This window comes from Phytophthora infestans, genomic scaffold, assembly GCF_000142945.1.
Source record: "Phytophthora infestans T30-4 supercont1.8 genomic scaffold, whole genome shotgun sequence".
NCBI classification, from domain to species: Eukaryota; Oomycota; class Peronosporomycetes; order Peronosporales; family Peronosporaceae; genus Phytophthora; species Phytophthora infestans.
In genome coordinates this window covers 1,307,199-1,328,647 of record NW_003303751.1, presented here as the reverse complement: position 1 = coordinate 1,328,647, position 21,449 = coordinate 1,307,199, and the positions used below count along the sequence as shown (strand labels likewise).

Genomic DNA, 21,449 nt, shown 5'->3' with positions numbered 1-21,449 from the left:
ATTCGAAATTCAATGGAAGACGCGTGTTGACAAACCCCACAAGTGGGGAACTAAAAAATTTCGAATTTGTTGCGCACGAGCTTCATATTGATTGAGGTACGCTATTACATGGTACTACTATGCGCTCAATATTTATTTTAGCAATCCAATGCACAAAATAGGCTGGAGATTGACTGTAAGAAAAAGGCGCATTTGGATGGAACCCAAATAGACGACAAATCAGCCCCGGCGGCTGTTCTTCGCAATCTTAGCATAATACTTCCCGAGGACCGACAATCCTATCATCTCGTTGAAACTGATAGGCTTTACACGTCTGTCGCGCTTGCGCTGGAGCTACTGGCAAACAAAATCTATACGGTCGAAGCGATTCAACCTAGACGTATCGGCTTCTCGCTCACTCTCAAGGACATACGTAAGATGCGGTCTGTAACTGTTTCGCGTGGATCGTGTCGCATAGCAAGACTGAAGGTTGTTCCTGAAAATACGGCGTGCTGCTGGTGGGACTCAAAGCCCGTATATTTATTGTGCCTTTCTGTCGTTTTGCCGCATTTTATAACTAGCTCCGAAGGGAGTCTTGATCTAAAAAGGGCTTTCTAATCTGTAACGGTGTGCCGTAATATTTATCTTAATTCAAGGCTAATGTGATTGGCCGAAATACGTCAATGAGCGACAGGCACGCTCTGTATGTCGCACACGTGGCTCCCATTCAAGCTTTCACCGGGTCAAGATCAAACAGCGTGCGGACCAAGCTACGCCCACCAAGACACAACACGGCTCACAGCTACGCTTCAGCACCAACGTAGCTCAACGGTAGAGTCCTGGTTTCGGGGGGTGGAGGTTCAATTCCTCTCGATGGTATTATTTGGCGTGTTGGCGTGTTGTGTAGTGTGGTCTGCGGTGGCACCGTTACAAGTTGCCGATGGATAAGAATGGTAAGGTAGTGCGAGACGGCTGCTATGGTTTAGCTCACACTCTACGGGTAAGTGCAGCGCGTTGTGTGAATAAGATAAGAGGGGCGGTAAATGCGAGGACGGGGTTGTGCAGTGTACAGGCAAGGGAGTGTTTATATGCAGTTTACCAGCGGTGTGAATAAGATAAGAGGGGCGGTAAATGCGAGGACGGGGTTGTACAGTGTACAGGCAAGGGAGTGTTTATATGCAGTTTACCAGCGGTGTGAATAAGATAAGAGGGGCGGTAAATACGAGGACGTTGTTGTACAGTGTACAGACAAGGGAGTGTTTATATGCAGTTTACCAGCGGAGGATAGCGATTCACAACTACAATAACCATCAAATTCAAACACCTGAGCTGTAAATGGAGAATATTCCGCTGCCAGAGTCACTGTCCTGTCGTCTCAGCATCAAGAATGGAGAACCCTTCGCTGCGTGTCGGGACAAGGTTCCGGTGTCACCAGCATTTTTGTACAAGGTATCCGATGGGTACAGCATCCTGCGAGCAAAAGTCGAAGAACATTTCGAGAGCAAACTGCCAGGACAATGGAGACCTGAATTCGACATCTATCTGAAGCCTAGCAATAACGCCAAGCAAAAACAGTTTGAGATTGCATGCCAAGACACAGCGGCCCTTCTTGCACAATTAAAGGATGTCTGGAACAGGGCGAAACGGAGGCGTAATGGGCAAGCAGGGTTTGAGCTGGAGCTTTTTGTGTACGTACCCAAGCCTGAAGCTCAGACGTCACTCCGTCGAGCTAGTGCTGCCCGTATTCAGGAGCAAATGCCACGTGTGGCAGCATTTCTGAGAGAGCAGCAGGTTGACGCTGGGCCTGCGACAGAGCGATACATGGCCATCACACACGCAAGATTGCCTGAAGAGACTCCATTACAAGTACCCGACAGTGTTACATTCCGCCAGCTCCAGCACATTGACGTCGAGCAAGCAGCAATGAATAGTGCAATGGAAGAACAACAGCGACAGCAAAGCGCAGGTGAGTATCGAGTCGTGCGCGTTAAGCTTCATGGTGTTCCTGTGCCATTACATGTGAGCGTAAGTGATCTACGAGAGGCGCTGGGACTACCGAGCTATAGCTTACGACCTCCGTTTAGAGCGCCAACACAAACAGACACGCCGGCACCAGCGACCAACATTGAAGACGAAGAACACATGAGTGATACCGATGCAAATATGGAGTAGTAGAGTAGGACAAGTTACCTTTACTGTTTGCTACTGTTTTATCGCTATCTCGTTTGACATGTACCCACAATGACTATAAAAATTCTCTCCGACTTCGTCTTTCTGCTTGGTGCACTTATACATTGCCACTTTTAAAACAGCGAGAGGATCTTCACGAAATGCCATATTAGCGTGTCTTTGAATCCACCGTTTGAGAAGCGAGAAGCCAACCTCAATAGGATTTAAATCTGGTGAGTACGGAGGCAGGAAAAACAGCAGAGCTCCAGTAGCGTGTATCAAAGCTTGCAATTCTTTGTACATATGAATCTTGGCATTGTCCATGATTACAATGGATCGAGGCAAAGGCCATGGATTGAGAAACGGGAGAATCTTTTCCTTAAACACGTGATGAAATTCTAAACGCGTAAATGTTCCCTCCACGTTTCTTCACCCAAAAAAGCCCTTCACATCCATCGCGGCCAAAATTGACACTCTCTTTCCACGACTGAAAGGTATTGTAACGTGAGCTGCAGTATTTCTTGCCGACCATCCATACCGACGAAGAACTGACCTAAACATACAAAACTCAAGCTAATTAGATTAAATGCATAGTAACCTTTATTAAACAGAATACTTTACCTCCCATCTTTCGAAGTTTCGTCGATGAATACGAGTTGGTCTGGACCGCTATAGTACGGTAAGAGTCGAGCAACATACTCACGGCGCTCCCTCGGTACACATTCCCGCGCTCGCTTCGTAAGCACCTTCCTGGTGAGGTTGAGATCGAATCGGAGGGCTCGACAAATAGTTGAGTCTGATACACTAATAGTGCTAGTGTAGCGAGCTCGTAGCTCGAGCCGTAGCTCTTCAAAATAGAAGCATGGATGCTGATTTACGTACTGACGCACAAACGCACACACCTCGGTTGGCCATCTTGACGTCCTGTTCCTTGGCTCGCTTTTCAGTACATTTCCGGTCGCGCGAAATCGTCTGAACCATCGACCTAGACTGCGCTGAGAAATACCTAGAACACTAGCCACTGTCTCTGCTTGGATTGAGTATACGTACATAAGCACGATGGCTCTCCAGCGCATGTCGATTGAGTAGGTCATTCTAAACTGCTCTGTGGAGTACTTAGTATCGAATGGCTGGGAAATTTATAGCCATTCGAGACTTTTTCCCAGCTTGAGACTAGTTTCTTGGGTCCTTTCAAGGGATCGACGGTATAAACGTGATTAGCTGATAAATTGCGCAAACCCTGATTTAATTGGATAAAATATTTTTTATCTAAGAAGTATCAGGATAATTCGCTGGTAGACTCCCTACTAAAACAGATGAGTAAACCTAACCTCTGCACTTGGAGGTGAGTTTTTTGTTGCCCGTTTTGCCAAAAGAGTTGAAAGACACAATACTTGCTACGGGCGCGGGTGCCCGAGAGCTGACGATTGATGCGTATGAAGGCACACTTTAACGCTGTGAATTCGTTTGAACTTATTTTCGCTCCGTATCACAGTCAGAAATGCGTACGCTGGTGGCGTAGCATCCATCATAGCTTGTCCGAAGTTGGTCAAGGACTACCATCACAATATGGGTGGGGTCGATGTTCATGACCAACTTTGGTTGCAGCGGTATTCGGTTCAATTGGCGATGACGTTCAAGAAATATTGTATGATGTTGTGTTTAAAAGTTGACTAGCGCTGACATAGTGTATATTGCTATGAAGGCTGTTTCTGGGACTCTTAGATGTTGCTCTGGAAAACGCACTTGTTGTGCATCGTACATATTATGCCAATCTAGAAAAACAAGGCATGACACACGCTGAATTCCTCACAGCACTCCAGGCTGAATTGTTCGTGATAAAGGCGGAGGAAATATTCTCTAACACACAGGTATGTTGTTTACCTTATTTTCCCGGGCTAGCAATCGTTACAGTACGCTTGTTGTCTTGTTGATAGCAAAGCAAGGGCTTTGAGGCACCGTCCGTCCGTCATCGCCGTAGCCTTGAAGGTTATCTTGCCCTGAAGGAGACCGGCGATTGAGTCCGTGCACGGGAAGCATGTCCTGCTCAAGCTGTGAAGAGGGGGCGTCGTATGCTGGTTAGCCGACTGTCTTTCAGAGTTGAGCGGCTGTTGCATCCGGTCGACGGATCAAGCTGGTTTTGGACGCAATGCTCTATGCTGTGGCGGATGGTGTTACTGCTGGCGGCTCGCCAGCGCGGAGAGCTGAACATTCAAGATGATGCAGACCGCGCTGCGTGTATTACTGCACGTGGTCACAAATGACCTGTCATCTTTGATTTCAGTATGCCCTGTAGCAGCGCTTTTTAAGAGTTGCTGTGAAGTAAGGTACTGCGTTTGCATAATTAGTTTGGCTTGGGCGACTTCTTATATATTTCCTAACAGGCAGTGTAGAGTCCAAGAAATCTGATGTGGAAACTACAAATACTAGTGGTAGTAAAATTTGTGTAATAGGATTTTTCCTGGGAGGATATTCAATAAAGACATCTACTAGTAGTACATTAATCACCATGTTTGTTTCTCTTCTTTTCGCTTCATTGGTGTGAAAGATATAATATGACTTGACAAAAATACCAAGCACGATATATATTGTGGCGACGCCTCACGAAATGCGCTATCAGCTTTAAGCTGCTCATTTTCAAAATGGAAAGCTAGCGACGGCTTGCCAAACCTGTCCGTGACGTGGACGTGTCATGGAGTGCGACAATACGACCATTAACGAGTGTGGGCTACACAACAGCCTCGAGAAGGATACACAGAAAAAAAGCTAAGAGAAGCGCACAAGACTTACATCAGGCAGATGGCCGCTCAAGGACTTTGACCCGGCCGATTTTCGAAATTTGATGCTTCAAAAATTTACCGTTTCAATTGATGATCTACCAGAGTTGAAGGTGGTGCAAAATTTCTCGAACTACTTCCGCAAGACAAAAAGGATGAGCAACGATTTCGTGGACGAGCTTGCTGAGTATATACGCGAATTGGAGCTCAATGGAAACGAGGTGGATAGCGCTTCTTACACCATTAGTTGGCAAAAAGATGAAGATGGTTATAGCTGGAACAGGCTCAGACAAGAAACCTTTTGTGGTCGACGTAACGTCGAAAAGGTTCCTATTCCAGCTGGATCGACCTGTTGAATCATTTGTTTTCCAGGCGGATGCTACATTTAAGGTTGCACAAGCTGAATATCCAGTGCTGGTTTGTGGAATATCCGATTGATGCCGTTCTTTTGTCATAAGTGTCTGGTGCAGCTCAGCCAGTTGGGAGAGCCACATTGGTCTATCATTGCACATCCAAGAAACGGCAACGCAAATTCGATCCAGCTGAGTCATATGTACCTGATGGAAGACCGCACATCAATGGTTTTGCCCTTGATGTGGAGTATCAACCCATTTGGTTCTGCTCACGGACGATTGGACAGGTAGAACCGTGCGGGTAGCTGTAATCAGCGCTTCATACGTCAAGGTAACTCAATAATGTAAGCATTTTCGATTTGGAGCTGCTCATGTTGCAGGTTGAAGTTAATGTGCTTGCTACGGCACTTCCGACCAGACCACTACGTTTAGTTTAACATTGAAGCACGGAAGCAGTTCCTTTTACAATCCAAAGTCTGTTTAGGCTCTGCTTACGCTCAATTCATGCTTTAATGCTACCTGAGTATCACCAACAGCATTGCAACGTGGCGCTCTTGAGCTTGTATGCACGGCTTTTGGTCCTAGTCGCGGCAGTTTGGGGCGTCACACACGCAGTCAAACCACGGGTCCACGTAGTCGACAGCCCCCTCTTCTCCCTCTTCAATCGTGCGCTTGGCCACCCCCGTCACCACAACGTTCACGCAGTTGCACATCTCCACAAGTGATATGCTGCATCGTACGAGGGGTTCAGCATTCGCGTTATACCTCCACACGTTGTCGCGTTAATGTACACTATCTTGTTTCTGGTGCTCCATAGCTGCAGCTCCAACGCGTAGTCACTGGTCTGCCCTACCGCAAAGTCGTGCGTTGTTAGCACCCCAGTGTAGTTTCCGACCATGACCCAGCATGAATTGTTGCAGTTGCTTTGACTCCGATCCCAGTTCCCTTGCAAACCATCAGCTTCAAACCCATACACTCGAAGAGACTATTCGAGCAGTTTCCGTTACGGTCACAGTCGGCTTGCATACAATAGTAGCTGGTATCGGCATTAAGAAACTCGTATCTGAAGCAGTCAAAAGCGCAAGTGCACCTGTCAGTAGAAATAGTGTCGGGAAGATAATCTTCTCTGGGTTTCGTGACACATTTACTTTGTCGACATTGGCTGTCCAGGGGCCATCGTCATCGTCGTCGAAAACAATAACCTCAGGCTCACGAGGGATTGCTTCACGACGAAGCACGACCTGGCGCCGTGCAGAAAGCGCTTCACGAACCCCTGGCAGCCGCAGGAAGCTGCTCATGAACATCGCCTTTGGTTATTACGGTTAATAAGGGGACGCCCAAGTCTGTTGAATCCACCTCTGTTGAAAGAAGCCAACAGAGGGACTAAATGAGATGGCACCGAAACATCAACCTCTCTCAGCTCATAAAGATCCGTGGTATACTATACAGCCTAGTATGTTGACTGGACACTGCCACTTGGAATCAGGACGATCAACGAGCAGCGAAGCAGATCGTGACGGGGCCAGCACGCTCTCGACGCCGGAGAAGACCATAGCATCCTCGACCTCAACTACACGAAAGCGGTTTGTGTGGTCTGAGGGGACGATTGAGTGCCTTCTGTCTCTGCGCCATGGCGCGATGACCTCCTCCTTCTCCGGCAGCCGCAGCATCGCTCCGCTTTTGATAGTGTGGGAGTGCCGCCGGCTCAAGCTCGCTGTACAGTACAACCAGCTACAATAGAGCTTACCTGAACCACATGGGCAATTGTCTGAGCTTTGCTTGCCCCGAAAATACTACCAGCTACTTCATATGACCCCTCATGCGTGAGATAACGCAACGCTGACGCACGTCTTGATGTCGAACACAGCACTGCTCCCCAGAGGCGAGTTGATGTCCGTCCATTTAGACTCGATACGACCGACGGTCATCTTGAAGGTGGCGAATGTGCACCATAGATGGCGCCGATTCCATCCACAAAACTGCTCACTTCCACGCACAGAATCCCACGGGCATGCACGCGTAGACCAAATAGCCGTAGATGGCTCTCTGTAGCGACGTCCATCGTGTGAAGCAGCCACAGCGGCAGCGACGGCCACGAATTCGTCGTCGATTTTCTCCGCCATATTTTTGGATTGCCAAACATATACCTGTCAAATATAATAACATAGCACCTTGCGACTGAGCAGAGGTCGCCGAGGTGAGCTGTGTGGATAGAGATGGCGACAGCGGACTGACCAATAAGATCGCCTTATTTTTGAACAGAGGTGGCCGATAAAAGACTTAAACCTTTCACTAAGTAAGTAAAATAAAAAGTTTTCACTCAATCAGAGCAAACCTTCAAACCTGCTAAAACTTTCCTTTAAAACGAGGAAAGTTTGAAAGGAAGAAGACCAGTGCGGCGCTTTATTGGCTATTTTGAAAAGCACTAGGAGCGGTTTTATTGGCAGAAAATCAGTGATCCATTTGATGACGTTGACCAACAAGCACAGTAAAATGGGGATCAAACGCTGGTCTGAGTCGGAGAAATATGTTCTTATAAGTTTCCTTGACACGAACCTCAAGGACTACACGACGGGTGTGAAGACCAAGTTCTACGCTAGCGCTAGCGCCTCTCTCTTTCTAAAACACCAGATCAAGTAAAGCTTATACGAATATAGAAGGTGAAGCTGAATTGATCCGGGTTTGGCTGAAAGTGACCCGTCCAGTATTAAAGGGATTGGATCATTTAATCTAAAATACTCGCAAGTGCGACGATATAAATCTAACATGCAAGCCTTTAGAGGTTATGATAGTAGAGCTGCTGGCAAAAAACAATACAAGTACTTACACCGAATGGATGAAGTTTTCGGTGCCCAGCACAATATTGCTCCTCCTGTAATCATGGAACCAGGACGCACTGAGCTCGCGCTACATGGTGGAACCAAACGGTCGGCTGCAGCTGCCTCAGCGGCCGATTGCGGAGCTAACCAGACCGCTGCGGAGACTACCGAGGATACCAAGGGAGCATCTAGTTCAATATCAGGTTCAGCTTCTCCACATGCTGTAGTACTGATACACCGCCCTCGCGAAGATCACGAAAAAGATTCCGTGAAGCGACACAAGGCTGACATGGAGCTTTGAAAGCAGGAGCTGGCGTTAAAACGCGATAACTTCGCTCTGTATAAGAAAGAATTTCGGCTTAAGAAATAGAAGATGGATAAGCAGCTCGAGCTGCCTTTCTAGCGAAATACTCTACAGCCGAAGCAGCTGGAGCTTCAACTTGCCAAACACTCATAGAATTGCAAAATTTATTTAAAAACATTATTTAAATAAAAATCATTTTTTATGTTAGGTAGCTCCGTAGCACTACCTCTTGCGCGCAAACTCGCGAGTCCTAGCTGTTGTCATCAGTCCATTCTTGCTCATCATCTTCTTCATCCAAAGGAGCGGTAGGCGTTAGAATTTGAAATGCATCGTCCGCAAAGACAATGCATAAGCTGTGCAAAACAAAGCAACACATAATGGTCTTACAAACAGAGAGCAGGTCTTCGTCACTTAAAATTCCATCCCTGATGCTGCTCAATATAGGATACCTTGATTTCACCATACCAATCGAATGTTCCACATTAATGCGTTGCTTGGCGAGCAACCGGCTAAACGAGCGCTTCCTTGGGATCGAGCTGTGTGGTATCTTGTAGGCCGTTACAATAAGCGGAAAGTTGCACGAATACGGACTATCTCCAAGCATGTACTCCCCGGCTTTTGAATACTTGCTGAGCTCAGTGGACACACGTGTCAAGCTCATTGAATTGGTGTCATGCTGTGAATCGGGACACCATCCTTAAACAGGTATTAGTAGATTTAGAGCAAATACCGAGCCAGATGTTAAAGTACCTTATCAGAATATTATGCGGTGGAGATGGTCGCAAAACACTTGTGATCCTAGACAGTAGCTCTATTTCTGGGAATAATAGTGTTCCGCGCTCGTTTGGGAGCGTAAAATATCCTGAATGTAGTCTCATCGACGCATTCAACACACGCCGGAGGCCCCCGAGACGTTCTCAAACTACGTCTTGACATCAGTCTTCTGGGTTGCCGAAGGCCACGACAAAACTCAGTTTCGAGGCTTAAAATTGCTTCAGTGGATCTTGTACAGAATATATACACGGATCCTAAATAGCAAAGTCGTTCGTCAAGTAAATAAAAGTAGAGAGGAGAATGTTAGCGAGATTACCTTCTGCTATGTCAGAATGCTGAGCGATTTAGAGAACACTCCGTGGCTGGAGTGAATACAGGAGCACCGCGAGCTGGAGCTGAACAGGGGCTTGCTTTTGCTTTCCGGGGCCCGCAAAACGACAGGGTGTAAATGGAGCCGCTCTAGCAAGAGCTCAAACCTTTTTTTATTCATCCGTAGGTCCCGCTGGGCGTGTATAGAGTTTATCCTGGCAACTCGCTATGCGTCCCACTTTCCAATCTTCTCTACGTGGTTGCGTTCCAGGTATCGCTTGCTGCTGACTGCCTTGTAGACCATGGATTGCTCGTCGCAGCCGTCCGTGTCGCCCTCTAGCTCGTTGGCTATCATAGCAGCCTACAATCAAAGCAATGTTACAGCACGCTCACTGCGTGTCATGACTGCAGCACGCGGCTCACTGGTAGACCGTCGGTCTGAGACAAAGGCGCCTGCCACGCCACATAAAATGGGGTCCTCATGGCTCAAACAAGAAAATTTGATTTGATTAGATAATGCTACTTACACACTTACCAACCGTGATAACCATGATTAGTGGTTATCACGGTTGGTAAACAAGTAGGTAGCATTTTTCAACCAAATTAGGTAGCTACACCCTTCACGCTATTTAGTCATACCCTGACTAATTGCGGTGTAAGGAAAGCATGTACGAAATCTGGGATGACTAAATCAGATGTACGTCTATTCGTGGTGCATAACTAGGTGAATTGCCAGAAGACCTACATGTAGTCGCAAACTAATCGACTGAACTGCCTGCTCATATCCATGGTTGAATGCGTCCGCATACTCAGCGATAACTTCTTGCAAGTCTTTACCAAGCTGCTCAACTTTCCAGATCCCGTCAGCTCCGATGTCCAACCCGCACAGCACCATAGACTTCTTCGCCCAGTTAGCACCATTTTTATCGCACTCACCATTCATGAGGCGCAAGTATTCTGCAGCAGTCTGTAAAAAGAACTTTTTGCCTGGATTGTGCAGAGCACCTGAGCCTTTGCGTTAGTTAATCCCCGCGCTGAATAGCTTGCATGTTGCGTTTCTCGCAAAGGCGCCTCAAATGCTCCTTAATACGTTGAATTGGAAACCTATCGGCATGTTGCACTAAATCTGTAGCGTTTGGAGGAAAACATCGTACACGCGTACGGAGTTCGCGCAACTTTGGTAGCGTCATCACCATTGTGCCCACTTGCGTTGTCTATCCAAATGGTGCGCTCGCCAGCAAATGCCCCCCCCCGGTTCCCAACACCGCGCTTCACGAAACAATTGCTGCATAATTGAGTTGTTGATGAACGCTTTTGGCGAAGAGCGGTATGAAACCTCGTCGACGGAGTCTGGGATGTAACGGGGTAAGAGATACCGTTACTAGCTTACACTATAGTGCGGAGGAAGCTCGCAATAATAAAACCAAGTCTTAGGTTTGTGTCAAATTCCACTCTGATTTATTTAGGACCAGGGCGGCTACCCCTGGCCTCGTGTGAACCACTCAAACACATGTCTATATCTGATTGGTCAATAAGTGAGTCTGGCTCCTCACTATCAACCAATCAGATGATGACACTTTGGCACACGCTACCCGTGTGCCACTTTACCTACTTATGTAGTAACTAAAGAAATATATACCTACTTATGTAATTGGAGTTGGGCCCATTACATCACCCTCCTCTCTAAGTTGCGCTTGCGCAACATAAGCGCACGTAACACATTTGAAGAAAACTCGAAAACCCAACGGAGCGAAGATGGCCGAGGACAACACGACGCAGTCAACGGGCGTTAGCACCAGCGCGACGCTGGTGACAGCAGCAAACATCGACGCACTAACGGCGGCGGTAACCCAGACAGCCGAGACACCGGCGGAGCCGATAGTCACGAGGATCAGTGCCGGAAGCACGCGGTCGCGCGTGATGGACGACGCCCTGGTTCCCTGGGACCTGTACGACTTGTCAGGAGCGGAGAATCCGGATACGTTAGACACTATGAAGAACCACTTTCGTCGCTTCCGCGCGACGCGGAAGAAATACATTGAAGGCGCTGATCGTGAGGGACTTCGTCGCTCTTGGTGTGCCTTCATCCGGCGATGGAACCGGATGTCGCGTGCTGGAGAAAGCTTTGTCGACTGGTTGGCGTATCGCGAGGAGATCCTCGCGGATCATTCGATTGGAGAGCTGCGCGTGAAGGTCTGCAACAACGCGTGGGATTTGGATCGACTCTGCTTCGTGCACGTGAGAGAGGGGTGCGAGTCCTGTGGTACTTCAACCCGTCCGACTCAACGCGAATGGAGGGAACATCTCGCTGAGCGGCCACTCAGCGGCGAGGAGTCGGGATGGATCGGAAAGTACGAGCACACCCTGTCCAGTATGGATCAGGCGGCTAATCGCGGCGGCTCACGCCGGCGTTGCACGCGTCGGAGCGCGGCGTCGTTGTCGCCTCCTCGTGCGGGTCGTTCTCGTGGCCGTTCTCGATCTCGTTCGCAGTCTCCGCGGGGTGACCCGCGGAATTCTTCTTCTCAAGCAGCATGGTCTCATACTTGTGGACCACGTTCGGAACGTCGCGGAGAAGGTTGGCGCGGGGCTCCCACGTATTATGTTCTGGGGGATAACCGAGCCAACGTACCAAGTAGCGGCGCGCGGTCGGAACCGCGCGAGGAACACGACTACGGACGTTTCGTTGAGCGGTCGCGCTGTGGGGATCTTCGTGGTCAACGATACGCTCCACAATCCAGCGCGCATCACCCACCGAGTCAATTATCGGTGGTGGGCCTTCACGATGATACGGCGTACGCCCTGTACGTTCAGGGCGAGGTGGAGGCAGCTTTGAACCGCGCGTTGGACGCTCAGGTTGGGGCTGAGCGGGCGGAAGATCGTGCCTGGCGGGCTGAGCAGATCGCGTCGGAGCTTCGTCAGTCGAATCGGGAGCTGTTATCTCGCCTACGGGGATTGGAGACGCATGTGCTTGGCTCTGCCCAGCAGGGAGATCGTCCGCGAGAGCGGGCGCCAGGGGCTGACGGCTTTCTGGCGCGTCAGGCTCGTCGGGCTGGTCGCCCGACGCATGCTCCGTCTGCTGGCTCGAATCAGAAATCGTCGCAGGGAAGTACCGCTTGAGTCGCCCGACGTAAAACGTCGGGTGGAGTCTAAGTGATGACGGGATGTCCAAGGTGTAGGCGTCGCCCACAGCCTTGGTTACACGAAAAGGACCGATGAAGCGTGGGGCAAGTTTGTTGGCGCCGAGGTTGGTCACGGCGGAAGCGCGGATTCCCTCGGTCGATAGGAGAACGCGATCTCCTATCTTGAATACATTCACGTTCTTTCGACCGTGCTTATCAGCTTGTTCCTTTTGCTTGTCCACTGCGTTCTGCAGTGCGTCGCGGACGAACCTTGCGATGGATTGCCTTTGCATGACGAATTCCGCAACTGCCGAGCGATCGGCAGGAAGCACCGAGGGTTTCGGTGTATAGTTTGCCGTGGTAACTTCTTGCTCACGAATCTTGCTGCCTGGATCGATCAAGTTCTCCGACGTCCATCTCGTTATCGGAGATGCAGTATGCCGAGGAGGCTCGATGGACTGCTTGGACGGAGAACGAGTCAGGGCGTTCGCACTGGCTACACCCGAAGATAACCCTGAAGTCGAGTGCGCCGGCAGGCTTGTTGACACCGGTGAGGCTACCGGTGCGTGCTGAGACACCGGTTCACGTACCGGTGATGACCACGACACGGACAGAGCTGAGCGCAGCTTCAGCATCCATGTCGACCAAAGGAGGTTCTCCCCCACCAAGGGTGGAGCCGCCAGCATTCGTGGGGTGACCCACGGCGAGAAGTGCCGGAACACGTGGGTGGCGAGCGTTGTTCACGAAGAACGGCGTCATACCCGTCGAGGAGTGCTCGGCGTTGTTGAGTGCGAACTCGGCTAGCGGTAGGAACGAGCTTTAGCTCGTGTACGAAGTTTCATAGCTGCGGAGAACGTCTTCAAGGACGCGGTTGACGCGTTCTGTTTGTCCATCCGTCTCCGGATGTGCCGCAGTTGACATCAGCAATTTGGTTCCCAAGAGCTCGAAGAGGCGTGACCAGAACGCGGATATAAACCGCGGGTCGCGGTCGGACACGATAGACTCCGGCAGGCCGTGGTGACGAAAAATCACGTCGACGAAGTGGGCCGCGGACTCTTCCGCGGTGATTGAGGCCGCCACCGGAACGAGATGGACCATCTTGCTGAAACGGTCAACGAACACAAGTACACCTGTGCGCCCGGCTGTATCGGGCGGAAGACCGAAGATGAAGTCCATCGAAATGGAGCGCCAGGCTTCCGTGGCAGCGCAATGGGGCCTGAGACGTCGAGACGGTTTGACTCGCTGGCAAGTTTCACATGTGCGGACCCACTTGCGTACCCACTTGTACATGTGCGGACCCACTTGCGTACCCACTTGTACATGTGCGGACCCACTTGCGTACCCACTTGTACATGTGCGGCCAATAGAAGTCTCTCGACAGAGTCGCGTACGTCTTCTCGCGACCGAGATGTCCTCCAGTCGGGGCGTCATGATACTCGTGGATTATGCGCGCACGTAGATCAGCGTCGTTTGGGACGACGACTCGAGGACCATCGAACCTGTCGATGCTGTACTTGAGTAGATTACCGTCCAGTCGATATCGATCGATCTGATTCCGCGTGGTCTTTGACAGGGCACTTAGCGTGTCACTACTAGGAGCACGCAGGTGCTTCATGATGGCGCCGTATATAGGGTCATCATCGTACGCTGTAGCAACCTCGTCGCCCAGCGGGAGCGTGGGCGTGGTCAACGTCAAGTTGATGCCTGACGACACGCAGACCGCACATTCGTCGTCGTCCTCATCAGCGAGCTGATGTCCTAGCGCTTCACGGGGATCGTAGTCCGGACGCCGAGACAGCGCGTCGGCGAGAATGTTATTCTTGCCCGGCTTGTAGTGAACAACGAAGTTGTACTCGGAAAAGAATGACAGCCAACGGGCCATCCGTTGCGACAGGTGAGGGCTCTTCATCGCTGTCCGCAGCGATGCGTGATCAGTGTAAACCGCAAATGACTGTTCACCGAGCAGGTACACTCTGAATTTGATCAGAGCGTACCGCATTGCCAGGAGCTCCTTGTCGTGGACTGGGTAATTCTTCTCGGCTGGCTTCAGTTGGCGCGACTGATAGCTGATAACGCGTTCGTGTTCGTCATCATCGAACTGCATCAGCGCACAGCCGATGGCAAAATCGCTCGCGTCGCAGACGACGTGGACTGGCTTTGAGTCATCAGCAAGCTTCAGTATCGGCGCAGACGCCAAGCTCTTCTTCACCGAGTCGAATGCAGCTTGGTGGTCCGATTTCCACTCCCAGATCACGTCCTTCTTCAGCAGCGAGGACAGCGGCTGGATCAACCCAGCGTAATTCTTCGTGTACTTGTGCAAGTAATTGGCCATGCCAAGCCACTGACGCAACTCAGTGGGGCTTGTCGGCGTTGGCCAAGCACAGATAGACGATACCTTCTCGGGATCCGCGCGCACACCGTTCTTGCTCACGTAGCATCCCAACACCGGAATCTCCGGTGCGCAGAAGACACATTTCTTCAGGTTTGCGTAGAGCTTGTTCTCTCGCATCACCTGGAAGACTTGTCTCAGGTGTTTTAGATGTACGTCCACGGCACTGAGGTTGCCCTCAGCGCGGCTGTGCACGAAGATGTCGTCGGAGTAACTCGGCGCGAAGTCTCGAAGCGGGCGAAGCACATGGGAGACCATGCGATTGAAGGTGGCAGGCGCGTTCTTGAGGCCCTGTGGCATCACGAGCCACTCCCAGAGCATCCCGCTCGGTGTACTTACGGCGGTGAGAGGCACATCAGATGTTCTCATCAGGATCTAATAGAATCCATCGGTCAGGTCGATCGCGCTGTAGATGACGCTGCCAGCCATGGAGTCCAGTACCATGTCCTTCCGAGGGATCGGAGTCTGTGCGGGGATGGTGGCATCATTCAACTTGTTGAATGCGTGAACGATACGCCATATCCCTGTAGCTTTCTTCACACAGAACGTTGGACTGGAATGGGGAGAGGTACTCTCACGCACGTGACCCGCCTTTCGGCGGCCCTCGAAGAAGTCATCGATCGCTTTCACTTGATCACGAGGAAGTGGCCATTGTCTGGTGACGCAGTACTTCGTACCTGGCGCGAGGTCGATCTCATGCTAAACCCCACGATCCGCCGGTAGCTCGGCGGGGATCTCATCCGGGAAGACGTCGGCGTACTCGCAGGCGGTGTCGTATACGGGATTCGCTGACTCACGCAAGGCCTCCCAGGACTGCGTTTGGAATCGTTCCTCTCGAGCAGACTTAGGTTCAGCACCTAGCGGACGTGAACGTTCACTGTCCGTTGCGACCGCATTTGCTGCCTCATCCACCGAGACTGCCTCGGTGACCAAGCATACTTGCTCGACGTCTCCAGCCTTGAGGTCCCGAAGAAAGTTCTTCCAGGACAAGCCTGGAAGGCGTGTGATCGCCGCCGCTTCGCGCGGCAGGCTCGCGATTGCGATGCTGCGCGACCGATTCGGGCCTCCTTCCACGTACTCCAGCGCGCTGACCGATTCCATCGGCGGGCTATCGCTGGTCGTGTAGTCTCGACGAGGTTTCAGGCGTCGTCGCTTCGACTTCTTCTTCAACTTCCTCGAGCTTACGCTCGAGTCTGACGCACTGCTACTCGACGATGCATCACCCTCCTCTAGGCGCGGGAGACCGTACTCGACCGGGCCGGGAACACGCGGGAGCCCCTGCTCAACCGCGGCATCGTTTGACGGGAGCCCAATCTGCTCGACCGCCGAATCGTTCGGCGGGAACCTCTGCTCTACCGCCGTCTCGTTGTGTGGGAGCCCCTGCTCGACCACTGTCTTGTGTTGTGGGAGCCCCTGCTCGACCATCATCTCGTGTTGTGGAAGTCCCTGCTCGACCACCGTCTTGTACTGTGGGAGCCGCTGCTCAACCACCTCATCATCTACCTCGCGAAACCGCGAGGGCTCTTCGTTCAACAACGTAGCACAAGCCATGCAGAGAGGGCCATCGCTCGCTCTGTGCACTGCTTGTGTCGTTGCTGTTTTGTCGACGACTGTGACGTGGGGCCAGTCTCTTGGCGCCACCAAGAGGTGTGTGAAGACCTCGCTCACGTCGAATCCACGTCGACGCTTGACTGATTGGGCCAGCCAGTCAATCTCTGGCTGATATCGCGCAAGCCAAGGGATGCCCAGGATGCAGTCAAACGCGTAGTTCATCTCGATCACCAAGAAGTCGTCCTTGCTACGGAAGCCGTCGAACGTGTACGACAAAGACACGTCACGCCGCGCAACGCGGCGAGCCTTACCGTCTGCGAGTTTGACTTGGATCTCGCCCGGACCATTCCGGACGCGGACGTTCTTGGGTAGTACCGACAAACACGACGCGCGAAAGAAGTTGTTGGTCGCTCCTGAGTCAAGGAGCGCGCGCAGTGGTCGCCGGGCACCGGTGACGTGGAGGCTGACAACGATCAGTCTCGAGTCGCCCGGCGTAGTGGTGGCATTGGTGTGTGCTTGGAGCACGGGAGGGCTCGAAGGTTGGGCTGCCACCGGAGGGCCCGGTCCTTCGTCAAAGCCAGTAGGGCGCCCCGCACCTACTGGTCCTGGTCGTTTTTTGAATGAGCGACCGAGGAGTGTTCCGCGTCGACGTGAGAGACGACGGGAGCTGGCGCGCGGCACTCCGCCGCGCGATGACCCTTCTTCCCACAACAGAAGCAAATGAGGGAGCGATTGCTTCGCCCAGAGCTGCCGCGGTAGGACCCGCGACGTCGATTGCTCGACGCGTTGATGGCGTCGATCTTTATGGGCTCGGGGGTAGACTCCCGGGCTTCCGCAGGTATGGCTGCGGCGTACGATGCAGCTACCATGTAATCCTCGCGAATCGCGAGTGCAAACGACTCCTCGAGAGAGGAGGGCTCAGCTCTGGTGAGGCAGTAGCGGGTCATACCCTCGCGCATGCCGAACACAAATACGTGGACTTGCGAGGCCATGTCGATTGGCTTGATCACGATGCATGACGCCAGATGTCGCGTCTTCTGGACGTAATCACGCATGGACATCTGCCCTTGCCGCAGAGCGAAGAACTCTGCGCGAACGCGAGACTCATCTTGCGGGGGCTCGAACGCGAGGGGCAAGTCGCTCTGGAGAGTTTCCAGAGTCGGAAAGCCTCGGGGTCGACAACCAGCTTCCCGAGGGCCCATTCTTTGGCCTTCCCGGTTAACCGGGAGAGGAGGAAGTTCATCTTGGCCGATGACGCCTCGATGCGTCGCGAGGCGATAGCGATGTCGATCTCGCGGAACCACCGGTTTAGCGGAAGCCGGTTTTCACCGGCGCCAGAATACGTAGACGTCTCCATCTTGACGACGTCATTCTGGGATGGACGCGAGGGAGTTGACACCCGCCGATTCGCATCGGCGAGCTCGCGTTCCATGAACTCTTGTGCTGCAAGGCGTTGCTGGTCGGGCGTCGCTGAGCTCAGCAGCGATGCGACGACAGCGTCTCCGGACACCGCCACGAGGCGGTGAAGCGCTTCCCACTCCACGCGAGTGAGATGGGGGAATGCAGCATGCTCCAGGGTTGCCCCGGAGATCTGGACTTGGCTCATCGTAGACTTGGTCGTTGGAAGGACTACAAAGTGCTACCAGGTGTAACGGGGTAAGAGATACCGTTACTAGCTTACACTATAGTGCGGAGGAAGCTCGCAATAATGAAACCAAGTCTTAGGTTTGTGTCAAATTCAACTCTGATTTATTTAGGACCAGGGCGGCTACCCCTGGCCTCGTGTGAACCACTCAAACACATGTCTATATCTGATTGGTCAATAAGTGAGTCTGGCTCCTCACTATCAACCAATCAGATGATGACACTTTGGCACACGCTACCCGTGTGCCACTTTACCTACTTATGTAATAACTAAAGAAATATCTACCTACTTATGTAATTGGAGTTGGGCCCATTACATGGGAGACCTAGGATTGGGTAATTGGCGCTCTTATTACTGAAAATAAGCATGGGGCACATAATGCTGCCGCCTCTAATTAGTACACACATGGTGATTCCTTCACGTCCTACGATAAAAAGCATACAAAATTAGTTACACATTTGAAAAAAGATTACACATGCCACATTACTTACCTGAAACAATACAGCGGTATTTGACGTGCTTCGAACCGCGAGAGTCTAGTGTTTTTCCGTCATCGAGGTCTATGACGAGGTGACTTTCGTCCATGTTGAGCTGGAGACTAGGGTTGATGAGATTGTCATCAAAATGTTTCAATTCGCCTAGATGGGCAGCGACACTGATGTGAATCTCTCGCTGCTTTTCGGCACTGACTTGCTTCTTGTCTTTCAAACGACGAAGACCAATATTGAACCGGTCCGTAAAGTGTTTAATTTGTCATGGGGTAACTAAACTAGAAAACATCTTGTCATTAAATCGAAACCCATCGTTGCACTTTGCATGCTGGCTCTCCTTAATCATCGTGACTGCAGCAGGCGTGTGGACATCTTGACACCAGCCTTTCGTAGACGCTCAAATTCAGCCAGAAGGATTGGATACAGCCACAAACAGTGCTCGCCTAGCGTAGGACTTCGATCTTGCTCTGCCTTGGCTATAAAATGGTGCCTGTTTCCTGCCCCACTGCGTGCATATTTACGAGCCGTGACGTCGGGGTCCTCGCGGCCGTTCTCCGCCGTTCTCTTTCTCCACCAGTCCCTTGCCTTATTGAGATTCACACGACGGTCGCTCGAGCGGAAAAGCGATGGAAACTCGTCAACCGCCTCACTGGCAAGCCCCTTCTCTCCGTTCTCTGCAGCGTACAAAGCCATCCATTCGACGACCTTCACTCTATCGCGGATTCTGACGACACGCTGCAGCGCACGCTTCACTCCGTCGTCCATAACGTGTCCGCTGTGCTGAAATGAATATGACGGGCTTTGTGAGGTGCCGTTGACAACGGATGGAGACAACGGTGCACACTTAAATATGCGCTTGTCTATTTAAGGTGCACGACTAAATACGGTACTAGTACCATACTACGTCCTATAAGTACGATACACGACTAATCGTGAAGGGCAGAGACTATGTACACCGTTTTTTTTCTTGACTGTGTACCTGGTGCACCGTTCCGAACCGTCTTACACAGTTTGAGTTCATAACCGGGTCAAGGGATTGGAAAGTCAACGTTGGTGCCGCCATCTGATTATCAGTTTTTCATGCATAAGCAAGTCGATTTTGGACGAAGTCGGTGCGGCTTCGTGTAGAATAGAAACACCTTACAGGAGTGAATGTCGGTGTCAAGTGAGATTTATGAACTAAGAGTCATTTTCATCTAAGTCTTGATGATGTTTGTCCCCAAGTCGAAAAGGTGCTCGCCCCGTGCCAGTTTGCTGACGTATTTTATTATGAATGCGACTCAATTTGTAAAAGAAAGCATGCTTACATAGCACTTATTATCTGGCTAAGATATCGGTAGCGATAGAACTGCATCGCAGGACTAATTTTTCCCTCGAGATCACTTGGCGCGAAGTCATATCCGAGAATACACAGCTCAAAAAACATTAGAACGAAGACACCGCAGTTGTAGTTATCCAGTTGCGTGAGCCACTGGCATCGCGTGAATCGAAATCGCTTTGGAGACTCCAGTTGAGAAGCAATTTACTCTTCAAGTACGCTCGAAGTTGCTTGAACCTATCTCCAGCTTGCTGGGGATCGTAAACCTTCACCTCGCTGGAATTAAAATCCACAGTCACAGCGCACCAGTGATTAAGCCCATAGTTTATCGCCGCGAAAAAAAGGAGTCTATCCTTGTCGAGATCCATACTGGATCTGGCAATTTTAAGGTCTTTCCAGACTGCTTGATGTTTTATGGATTCGACGTCGAAATTGGGGAAGCGAAGCACGTCGGAAGGAATACTAAAAACAATAATTTTGTCGCTGTTGCGCTTCACAATTGCTTTCACCGCGGTATCGAGGCAAGGCCCTTCGATCATTGTTTTCCCACACAGCGATGTAGCCCAGAAAAAATCGCCAAGCACGTCCACGTTCTTCAGTCCCTTACAAATATCGTCCTTTTCTAGTATTCCTTCAGCCCACACAGCTTCACGTGGTTGCCATTGACAGTTATCAAAATCTTCCACCCACTTTATGGCTTCATCAATGATATCAAAGTGCGAGACTGCTGTATGCCACGACCGCATTGCTTTGAGCGTTTTCACATCATACGCGGTTCTTCCTGTCACCACGGTTACATCCTGTTGCGATATTCGATGTTCATGGTCGCTGAACCAACGATTCTGGAATAGGGCTACTTGAACTTCACACGCATCAATTCTTTGCCTTGGTAGCACAGTCATCACATTTTTTGTGGGGGTTGGCTGCTTTTTTTTTCCGGTGAATCACCGTAATTTTTGCTCGCTTCGTTTGAATAATTGAAAGTGCTCGCATCGCAGGTGCGAATTTATATGTGGCCCCATTTGTAACAGCCTCTTCCAGGATTGACAACGAAGGTGTATCTCCATTAGCCACGACGTCCACTAGACGATTCGTCTGACGAAGCTCTTCAAGTGTCTCCTTCTTTCGCTCTGCTCTTTTTATCTTTGGACGTCCCGACTTCTTTGCTGTTTTAGACACCTTCCAGCTTAGTTTTACGCTCTCTGGTTTAGATGGGTCATTATCTGGAAATGACACAGTTCGCTTCTTGAACACATCATCGTTTTCTGACTGCTCCGCAGCTCCGGTAGGGTTCACAGCTTCACACAGCGTTTTGGATTTGTCCACAGTTTCCGATTGGTACCCAGTTTCCGATTGGCGCACCGTTTCAGACTGGTCCATATCCCGAGACATGATTTCAGATTCGCACTCGTAGCGAGTAGTACCTTGATCACTGTATGTAGATTCATCCTC

General features: G+C 50.9%; 1 protein-coding gene across 1 annotated transcript; it reads left to right on the top strand.

Annotated features, from left to right (window-relative positions):
* Nucleotides 1-1,314: 1,314 nt before the first annotated feature.
* On the top strand, nucleotides 1,315-2,151 carry PITG_06348 (uncharacterized protein; the record flags this gene model as incomplete). Its single annotated transcript, XM_002998437.1, has 3 exons — nucleotides 1,315-1,387; nucleotides 1,463-1,887; nucleotides 1,951-2,151. 3 exons carry the CDS (start codon nucleotides 1,315-1,317, stop codon nucleotides 2,149-2,151), a joined length of 699 nt encoding a protein of 232 aa, XP_002998483.1.
* Between the last annotated feature and the right edge of the window lie 19,298 nt (nucleotides 2,152-21,449).